Raw genomic sequence first — 11,154 nt, forward strand, 5'->3', positions numbered from 1 at the left:
ATCTCTAACAGATAGATCATCCAAGGAATTTAAGAAGGTTCGATCAAATAAGCCACAAATTGCCTCATCTCCTCCATACTACCAAATAAGCTTAGATTCGGTAAAGTTGTAATCCAATCAAATTCAAAAAAATATTGTGTGTTGCATATTTCTACTCAATGTATGTTATCTGATAGATTAGATTATTTTATAGTTCACAATGATATTAAGCTTCTACGCTATCGAAAATTTAAAACACCATATATTCGTTACGTTGGAAATTAAACCTTCTAGAGTACTCTTCAAAGTGCAAACTGCAAAATAGTGTTTGATTTATGGTAAAGCATAAGTTTATTTATTAGACAAGTGCATAGAAGATTGGAAGCACAAGTGGCCATATGGTCCCATGTGGTAGACTTCAGGGTGGACTTTTAAATGGGGAAAGAAAGAAAGGCATATGCCATAATAACAGTTTAATTAACAGACTACATATTGAAGAATTCCATATTTCCATGATAATTCATGGAGATAGGTACGGTACTTCGCACGTTACTGGGTCCCACGCTGTCTTTACTTCTTTCATCTAAATACCGTACGAATCTCGCATCCATTTCACTCAAATTCCGTAAGATCGAAACAAACAAATATAGTTTTATCATCTTTTGATCTCTCCTAACAAAAATGGTTCAAAAAAAATGACTAGACAATGTTCTTCCTTACTCCTCACTCTCTTAACCGATGACCTCCTAGCTCGAATCCACTCCCACCTCCTAGACCCCAAAGATCGCAAATCGTTTGGACAAGCATGTATCGTCTTCCATCGCATCGATTCATTGTCTCGAACCCGCCTTCAGCCACTCCACCCGTCAATCATTCTATCTCTCCTACATAAACTCCCCTCGGTCCATACGCTCGACCTCTCCCTCTGCCCGCGCATCGACGATTCCTTCGCCTTCGCCATCTGCCCGTTTCTACGCCATCGTTGTGTGAGGACCCTTTCGCTTAGCCGTGCGTCAGGCCTCACATATGCGGGGCTCGAGAATCTCGTACGCTCTTGCGAGAAGCTCGAGGCCCTCGATGTGTCGTACTGGTGCAGGAGGTTCGGGGATAGGGAAGCTCTCGCGATGTCGTGCGCTTCAGGGTTGAAGGAGGTTATTTTGGATAAGTGTTTGAAGGTCGGTGATGTTGGGTTAGCGCATATTGCGGTTGGGTGCGTTGGATTACAAAGTGTGAGCTTGAAATGGTGCTTGGAGATTACTGATCTTGGGATTGGTCTTCTTGCTACCAAGTGTTTGGGTTTGAAATTCCTCGATGTATCTTCCCTCAAGGTTGGTTTTGACTTTTGATGAGTTATTTTTAATTGTTTTTTTGTCATGCCGTTTATAAATATATACTACATGTATTTCACAATACATGTACCTTTTTCTCTTTCGAATGTTTCTCTTTTAATTTGATGTTTCACAATATATCCCTTCTTTTAAAACATATTCACACGAGTTTAAAAAGCAATATGACAACACACTCTTTTTGGACCATTGGTTTCTGTGCCATACAAAATTGGTATATGTATTATCAAATGGAGGTAGTAATTAGATGCGCCACATATGATATACTTTCCCGTTCCTTTTTACTCGTTACACTTTGACTTTCACGCTTGCCGGTACGCTATTTTGACTATTAATATATATTTAATTGTGTATTAGAGTAAAGTATAAAAATTTGATTTTATGAAAGTATGCATCGAGAAGAATCTTACAATATATTACATTATAACATTTGATTTTCTCTAATACTAAATAATGCATGGTCAAATCTCATAAATAAATAGTGGAATTTTTGAATTGTAGCTAGTAATTTGATCAAATGGTGGAAGTACCATAATTGTCTAGGGTATTTTTTCTACTAAAAGCAAGTGTACCTATCACTTTCATCATAGCGGGGTGTTTGAAATCATAATAGCACATTCTTATTCAGTATCTTTTAAATAAAAAACTAAATGATGAGTCATGAGTGAGTATGTTATGGTTTTTTAATTTTGTTTTTGGGTGCAGATAACGAGTCAGTCGTTGCATTCGATTGCGGTGCTACAAGAGCTGGAGAGTTTGATAATGGTGGGATGTGTTTTGGTGGATGATTCAGGGTTGCATTCGCTTGGAAATGGTTGCCCTTCACTTAAGGTTAGTTTTTTTTGTAGTTGACTTTATTTTACGAAGCTTAATAAAGTAGATGGGCAACTTTGGCATAAATCTTTCAAATATAATATTTTCGTAGTAAATTCAAACGAATTAGTTGTAACAACAATCGATTAATTCTATGCATAGATTATCTATAGTTATAGTACTTACATAATTAACAAAATCCACTGTTATCCATATCATTGTAAAATATCTATTTATACGATTATATATCTGGAAAAATTGTAGTACATGGTTAGTCAAGTCAAATATTTTATGATAATACTATTTAAAGATTGTTTTATACTATTACATGTACTCTCTCCCTAACTAAATTTCTATTCATCGTTTTGAAATTACTTAAAATCGCCCCAACTACCATGTAAATGTACCACTATACCCTTGGTTGTTTTTACAACTCTCTCCCACCACCACCTAAAATCACTAACCACCAATTGCTACCTCCAGTCCACCGACGATCACCACCGACGACAACAATGTCTTCCAACGGCGTAATTTTTTTTCTAGCAAGGTAATTTTTTTTAACGAATTTCATGGGTTAACGTGTGGCCTGGAAGTTGTGTCCATGTACACAATGTTTGTCCAAGAAGTTGTGTCAGACGTTGTGTCCATGGACACAACGTCCAGGCCACACGTTAGTCCATGACATTCGTGAAAAAAAAAATTACCTTGCCGAAATTTTGTGCTGGTCGGAATTTTGTGTTTGTCGGTGGTGCTCGTCGTTGGTGATGGCGAAAATGAGAGAGAATATGAATTAGAGGAGGAGTTAAGTTGTAGTAAAAAATCAAAAAATATCGTAAGGGTATAATAGTACTTTTAGAGGGGAGTTGGGACGATTTTAAGTAATTTGGGGGCGATGTTTAACAAGTGGGATACTCGTTTGGCATTACATGATTACAATTAATTTGCAAGCTAGTGTCAGTTTTTAGGTGACTCTATTGGGTTAAATATGTTATATAACTATATAAATCCAATTAAACAACCAATACTACTATACTATTAAAAACAATCAAACTTATTAGGAGTATATCATATTTATTGAATCTGATATTACAATAAAAGGTATAGAGTGACTTTATGCTTGTCTTTGGTATTTACTTTGAGTTTAGCTTTTGCCTTTAGTGAAGTCAATTAAACAACTTCGATAGGATAATATAGAATAGTGTGGGGTGGTATCTGAAATATTTAATGGGGAGGGCAAAGTCACATAGCGTCTCTGCATCTGTAAAGGAAGAAACTCATGTTCATAACCAAAAAAATGGAACTAACTACTACTACATATAATGATATAATATTACATACATAATAAAGGTCCACATGTCATGGGATCATATCAGGAATTAAGCATATTCTTAATTACTTACGTCTAAAATATGATAGGGCTTAAAGAGTCCACGAATTGTAGCTATCCACACTAATAATACAAAAATACAATGGAGCAAAAGGATTTGAGAATAGCTAAATGTACAATAAGTACGTACATGGAAGTAATTTTGTAACCTCACTTAGCTTAATTGAACCACTGCTCCCTCACAAGTCACATGTGAAGTCATCTAAAGATGTTAAATAACACCCTTACATGTGGTGAACAATACTGAACAACAATGGCCCAAGACCGTCTTTTTTGATATATACCATCAGAGATATATAATGGGGCCTGCACACACAGGTGATCCACACCAGAACAGAGAGTGACCACACACAAGTTTAGATGAGGTTCTATCCTAAAACCAATTTGCAATAAGAAAAGTAGTCTATTAAACTTATATGTTAGTCATCTTCTTTTTCTTTTTTCAATGTAGGACAAACTCACATGTGGACAAATTCAAATGAGCTCACATGTTACTATGTTAGTATATCATATATGTGACATATTGTTTCCTTTTTCCCTCATAATAAACTGAGACTTTAAAAAGCCAGTACTTAAAGAAAAAGGATAACATCATTATTATGAATTTCATAACAAGTTAACAACCAATTGAATGCTTACCAAGTTGTGCTATGTGGTTACAGGTAGTAGATATGTCAAGGTGTGATCGTGTTACTTCTGCTGGCTTATGTTCATTGGTTAGAGGACATCGTCAACTGCAACAGCTGAATGCAAGTCATTGTCTGGTCGTGAGTACTGTTTAAACCGTGGGAAACCTTCCTCTTCGTCGTTCTTTATTTCCTTCCTCTTTGTACGTTAATTTAGGTCATATATAACCCATATATAAGAGATTAAGCTAAAATGTGATTACGAATTTTCATCATCTAAGTTTTAATTAAAAAAAAGTTTTACTAAAGCCGTCGATTTACGAATAGATTCGTTTATTTCCCATAATTATAGCACTTTAACTTTTACGACCCATCATCAATACACGTCTTTGATTGTTAATTACTCTAATTATGTATCAGCCAAATTATAAAAAGTTTATGCTATAATAATATATATTTAAATAAATCTAATAATATCCTACATGTTAACATAATCATGATTCATATAAACTCGCATAGTTAAAAAATAAAGCGATAGAACTGGTAAAGTTTGACTTATTGTTGGAAATCGAGGGAGTATTCTTAAATCAAATATGGAAATGTTTGATTTTAACTCACAACATTTAGGAAGTGGCCTATTAGGCTATTGTCATATACTCATATGTGACGAGATATATATATAATGAAACTGTTCCCTCTAGTATTATGTGAAGTACACATTGTGTTCCTTTAACTCCTATGACTATGTTTTCACAGGACCTCACATCTGATCTTCTTTGTGCATTGAAGAACTTAAAACACCTAAATGTATTCAAAGTCGATGGAGCTCGAGTTTCTCATGCTACTTTCCAAACTATTACGAAAAATTTCACATCTCTCGTCGAAATCGGACTAAGTAAATGCATAGGACTAAGGGACATTTACATCATACGACTAGTAACAGGCTGCTGCAACTTAAGATCCCTTAATCTTTCATGCTGTGATACTGTCACTGACGACGCGATTGCAGCAATCGCAGGCTCATGTAGGAAACTGCAGTGCCTGAAGCTGGAGTCTTGTGCTTCTGTCACTGAAAAGAATATGAAATTGCTTGGTTATTCTTGTGCTCATCTTCAGGAGCTTGATCTTACGGATTGCTGTGGAATAAATGATACTGGTAAGAGTTTTTGTTTTTGTCATTAAGTAGTATACTTTTATGGTTCTGATTGATTTTCACAGTAAGTTATGAGTTTCTTGTATTGTTGATTAGAATTAGGTTTGTTTTGCAGCTCTTGGTTTCTTGTCTAGGTGTACAGAACTCCAATTCTTAAAGTTAGGCCTTTGTGAGAATATATCAGACAATGGATTGTTCTATATTGCTTCCAACTGTATGAAGATATCTGAACTCGATTTATACCGGTATACACCCATACCTTTTGCCATTCGTTTGTTAATTAGTATGTACTTAGCCTCAGTATATTCTTATCCCAATAGTTGTTCTGCTTCTCTTTTCAAGGTTACAATTTGTGAAATTTGGCGATATTTTGACTACTAGTCAAAGTTCATGGTGTTGGGTGCACCAACTCAATAGTTTATCGTGTTGAGGCCAGTTTTTCCGATACTAATTAAATATCATCATATAGGATAATATCTTGTTCAATTTGTATATACAAAATTGAAAATACTTATGTCATGATGCTCTTGGAAACCTGACAAAAGAAGTTGAACAACTATTGAAGAACACATGAGTATATTATTAAGTTCATTTAGCTTAATAAAACAATTTCCCGCGTCTCTTCTCAAAAAGAAAAAATCTAACTCACTGAAACTGTTTCCAATGGAATGAAACTCATTTGATGATCAATATTGACAATTACTGATAAAACTGATCTTACGGGTATTTTTCATATTAATACATAAAACAATTATTGGCTATGTTTATGGAAGCATTTTAGGTGCTAAAATAATTAGTGTTGCTTGGGAAGCACCTAAATTAAAATTTTAGGTGATTAAAATGAGTTTATGACTGAAATTGGTAAGTTAAAATTTAACTTATCAAAATCAGGTGACTAAAATTTTGATAATAACTAATTTACCAAAATAATCTATCAACATAAGCAACTAATTTTGCCAAACACTTAAGTTAATTAGTACCTTATCAGTTTCAACTTCTATTCAACTAGTATTGCCAAACAGATCCATTGCTTGATCTGTTGATCAATTATAATATTTTTTTTTAAAAAAAGCTCACACTTTATTCGCATTTGGGATTTCTTACATTGAATTAATATCATGGTCAAAGGTCATAAGGCAACAAAAGTCATATGTTCTAGAGTACAAACATATATAATTGTTGGATACATTATCAAAATTATTTTTGCATGGTCCTCTCAAAATTAAAATTGTTGGATACAGATGCCCAAATATTGGAGATGAAGGAATGGCTGCATTGTCAAATGGGTGCAAGAAATTGAAGAAGCTCAACATCTCATATTGCAACAGTTTGACTGACAAAGGAATGGAGTACATCGGTAGACTAGAGGAGTTGTACGTCCTCGAGATGCGCGCTCTAATGAATGTCACTGGTGTTGGCTTGCAAGCCGTTGCGGCTGGGTGCACGGTATTGTCGGTGTTAGATCTAAAGCATTGCGTGAACATTCAAGATGCAGGTTTCTGGGCTCTTGCCAACTACTGCAAGAACCTGCGCGAGGTAATCTCGCATTTAAATTGAAGTTGTCATAATTTTTTCACGTTTCTTTGTTTAATTTAAGATGGTGTTTACAATTTTGTTTTAGGAATCGAACTAATAGTTTAGTGAACGTCATTTAGCTGGTTACCACAATAACACCCTCCATTGAAGCGTATGATTTCATTCCTCTATTCCAATAACTCTACAATTCAAATTTACATATGCAATACGCGACACCATTAGTTAATTAGAGACTTAAAGGAGTAATATGGAAAAGCATATTGTCAATTGATTATTGATATTGTATATATAATAGAGAAATGATAAGTCGCACCATGACTTGATCATACAGTGCTTCAAATGAAAGGTCGATTGTGTCATGAATAAGGTACATCGTTAAAATTTTGGCATCAAGGAGGATTTAGCTAATAACAATGAAAAGTATAGCACTTAATATCTTTATTTTCATGTAACCTGATACTCCAATTAAAATATTATGTGCGCGTATTGGTACTTCTGTTAGACATTATACTATTTAATTTTCACATTATTACCTATCTTACCATCTAGACCTAGACAATTGATGTTATAATATTTTTCATGTAATTGGCAGATAAATATTGGCCATTGTGTCATTTCCGATACCGCCTTATGGATGTTGCTGAGTAAACTTACATGCCTCCAAGATGCAAATCTGGTTCCCCTAACTAATGTATCAGCAAGAGGATTGGAGCTAGCTCTTAGGGCATGTTGTATCCAACTTAAAAAGCTCAAATTAGTTGGTTCTTTTAAAACCTCCCTTTCCCATGAGTTACTTCAGTTTTTGTGGCTAAAAGGATGTAAAATTAGATGGGATTAGAAATATATATATTAATTTAGCTTTCATTTTGGAGCTAACCTAATTATTTAGAAGGCCTTTTTTTTTTTAGAAAAGAAAAAACCTACATTCATCTATTCTCTATGTGCTTGAAGTGATATTTCTCTCGTGTACGTATATGCTTATCTTGTGTCACATAAAATATTAATTATATATTCTTGTACACTATTGTGCACTTAAGATGAACAGTCATTTTAAGAAGAAAAAATAGGATATAAAATAGAAGCTCCCAAAAGTTACAAGAAGGATCATGAAGCCAATGATGACAGACCACCATTCCTATCAAGGCATCAAGCAAAGCATAGAATTAGCTTCAACCTTTCACCTAAATGCGAACTAACTAAACTTTTGTAGGGGTAAAAGCATAACGTTTAACAATTATCATGACCTACTCCAAAAGAACCTTTTCCTTAGTTGGCAAACATTATTCCTTATTTTCATGCAGTATATTTCTTACCCTTTTTATCCTATAATAAGTTAATAACATACACACATTAGGCCTAAATCAACCCTTATGATCATTGCTTTCCTACAATCCACACTTTACTCTTAACAAAAATGTACAATGTACTACCATTTTTCATTCTAATACTACTTTTGCCTTCTCTTAATAATGCCTCTTACAATGAAAAAACCAATCATTATAACTATATCCCAGAAAAAATTATGCAAAATATGATATCTCAAGTATGTGCCAACATAGAGGATGAAGTTTCTTGCCTCTCTAATGTTGAATCTAGGCTTCCAAATGGCCCTCGAAACGCTAGTTCGATCCTCAGAGCCGCCCTAGAAGCCACTCTTAATGAAGTTCAACAAGCAATAAGAAAAGTTTCCGATTTTAGTTCCCTTTCTTCATCCTCTACTCGTGAGCAAATTGCAGTGGAGGACTGTAAGGAGCTCCTTGACTACTCTGTGACGGAGCTTGCATGGTCTCTCGCCGAAATGAGGGAGATTCGAGCTCGCGGATCGCTCCATGAACATGGAGGAGACCTCAAGGCATGGCTAAGTGCCGCGGTTGGTAACCAAGATACTTGCCTGGAAGGGTTCGATGGTACAAACCAAAATGTTAGAAATAACATCAAGGGTAGTTTAACACAAGTAACGCAACTTATAAGCAATGTTTTAATTTTATACACCCAATTGCATGCACTACCCTTTAGACCCCCTAGACATAATCGTTACAATAATAATAACAACAATAATAATCGTAATAATACGAATCATGATAAGAATAATAGTAGGAAAAATAATATGGATGATGATCAAGATAATTTTCCAAATTGGATGAATAAGAGTGACAAAGAACTTGTGGTTTCTTCGTCTACAAGTAAGGGAATGCATGTAGATGTGGTTGTTTCTTTAGATGGAAGTGGGAAATATCGATCGATTGGTGAAGCAATTGATGATGCTCCAAATCATAGTAATAGGAGATATGTTATTTATGTGAAGAAGGGAGTTTATAATGAAAACATTGATATGAAGAAGAAGAAGACAAATGTTATGTTGATTGGGGATGGAATTGGAGCTACTGTTATCTCTAGCAATAGAAATTTCATGCAAGGCTGGACCACCTTTCGAACTGCTACTTTCGGTACGTTTTATCAACAAAGTTGGTTTTATTGATTTACATGTGCAAATGTTATTATATACTTCCTCCGTTTCTAAATAAGTGCAACATTTCTTGTTTTCACGTTTGCCAATGCATTATTTTAACCATTAATATCTTCAATTATCAATAAGTAAAAATTATAAAAGTTGATATTAAAAAAATTCACATTCGGACGAATCTAACAAGATCCCACATGACTATGTTTTTCCTAAAATGTAAATCACCGAAGCTAATTAAAGTTTAAAGTGTGAATAGTAAACACTATGCAAATGTTGCACTTATTCAGAAACGGAGGAAGTATGTTAAATGCAATTTGTTAGGAAATTCGTTTCTTGTATTGAACTAATCTTTTTTAGTGTATATTGTGACAAAAGCGTTATATTTAGGCCCCGTTCTGTTCAACTTATTTTAACTTATTTAAGATCTTATAAGATAAGATAAGATCAGATCAGATAAGATAAGATAAGCTAAAATCAGATAAGATAAGGCATACCCATTTAAGGTTCTAATTTTTTTCATTTTTAATTAATGACAATAATTCCAAAATACATAACAACTCCCATTATAAGTGCCCAAAATGAAACGGGAACTATAAAATGGGACAGAGAGAGTATATGTTATTGGACTTGTCTTATTATCTACGCTCATAGATAATGAAAAATGTTAATGGTAAAAGTTGACCAGGAGGAGTATAATTTAACTCTATCATAACTTCTTTAATAAATACGTACCCTATTCACCTATTGTTATATTGAAGACCTTATGTTACGTTGTTTACATGCAGCTGTCTCCGGCAAAGGCTTCATAGCAAAAGATATCACCTTCCGAAACACCGCCGGTCCCAAGAACCAACAAGCGGTAGCTTTACGAGTCGATTCCGACCAATCGGCTTTTTACCGATGTAGTATGGAAGGATACCAAGACACGCTCTATGCCCACTCCCTTCGACAATTCTATAGGGATTGTAACATATATGGCACCATCGACTTCATCTTTGGTAATGGGGCCGCTGTGATCCAAAACTGCAAAATTTATAGCCGGACCCCACTTCCACTCCAAAAGGTTACAATCGCAGCCCAAGGACGAAAAAGCCCACATCAAAGTACGGGCTTTTCAATCCAAAGCAGCTATGTTTATGCTAATCAGCCTGCTTATTTGGGCCGGCCTTGGAAGCCCTATTCTAGAGTAGTTTATATGAACACTTATTTGAGTGCTACGGTCCAACCTAGAGGTTGGTTGGAGTGGTATGGGAACTATGGTTTAAACACTTTGTATTTTGGAGAGTATAGGAATTATGGGCCTGGATCTTCGTTAGTGGGCCGTGTTAAGTGGCCTGGGTTTCACAATATTCGAGATGTTTCTGAGGCTGTATTTTTTACTGTTGGACAATTTATTGATGGCATGTCATGGTTGCCAGCAACAGGTGTCAAATTCTCAGCTGGTTTGAGTAATTAGATAATTGTTGGATGTATAAAAATATTGTTGTACAGTAATTATTTCGTGATTTAAGATTCATTATTATTATTATTAGGAAAGATAATTGGTCCAAAGACCAACCTCGTTAGGTTACTAGCTTGGGTACACCAGTTTAAAAGTTGCATACAAAATTAAATAGCTCAAAATTAAATGTCCAACATATTGTTGGAGTCCACTCATGGTACACCCGGGTGTACCATGCTCATGGTACACCCAGGGGCATTTTCGTAGTTAATTGCAACTTAAGGGGCACGCTGGTAATTTGGGGCAATAATTGTTCTTTCTCCTTCTTCCTTCCAAAGCTTAGAAACAGAAAAAATGGAGTGTTCGATTGATCAGTTTGTTGTTTGTTCTGTTGTGTTGTTTCAGTAGT

At 34.9% G+C, this 11,154-nt stretch overlaps 2 protein-coding genes across 2 annotated transcripts; both read left to right on the plus strand.

The window, feature by feature from the left end:
- The first annotated feature begins 376 nt into the window (after window positions 1-376).
- On the plus strand, window positions 377-7,704 carry LOC104890337 (F-box/LRR-repeat protein 3). The gene is made up of 7 exons (XM_010675779.4): window positions 377-1,307; window positions 2,031-2,156; window positions 4,188-4,292; window positions 4,908-5,307; window positions 5,420-5,549; window positions 6,546-6,840; window positions 7,433-7,704. The coding sequence occupies exons 1-7, from the start codon at window positions 675-677 to the stop codon at window positions 7,676-7,678; spliced, it is 1,935 nt and encodes a 644-aa protein (XP_010674081.1). The 5' UTR covers window positions 377-674; the 3' UTR covers window positions 7,679-7,704.
- Window positions 7,705-7,932: 228 nt separating this feature from the next.
- LOC104890336 (putative pectinesterase/pectinesterase inhibitor 22) lies at window positions 7,933-10,832 on the plus strand. The gene is made up of 2 exons (XM_010675778.4): window positions 7,933-9,287; window positions 10,090-10,832. Exons 1-2 carry the CDS (start codon window positions 8,255-8,257, stop codon window positions 10,758-10,760), a joined length of 1,704 nt encoding a protein of 567 aa, XP_010674080.2. The 5' UTR covers window positions 7,933-8,254; the 3' UTR covers window positions 10,761-10,832.
- Window positions 10,833-11,154: the final 322 nt, after the last annotated feature.

This window comes from Beta vulgaris, chromosome 4 (genome assembly GCF_026745355.1).
Source record: "Beta vulgaris subsp. vulgaris cultivar EL10 chromosome 4, EL10.2, whole genome shotgun sequence".
Lineage (NCBI taxonomy): Eukaryota > Viridiplantae > Streptophyta > Magnoliopsida > Caryophyllales > Amaranthaceae > Beta > Beta vulgaris.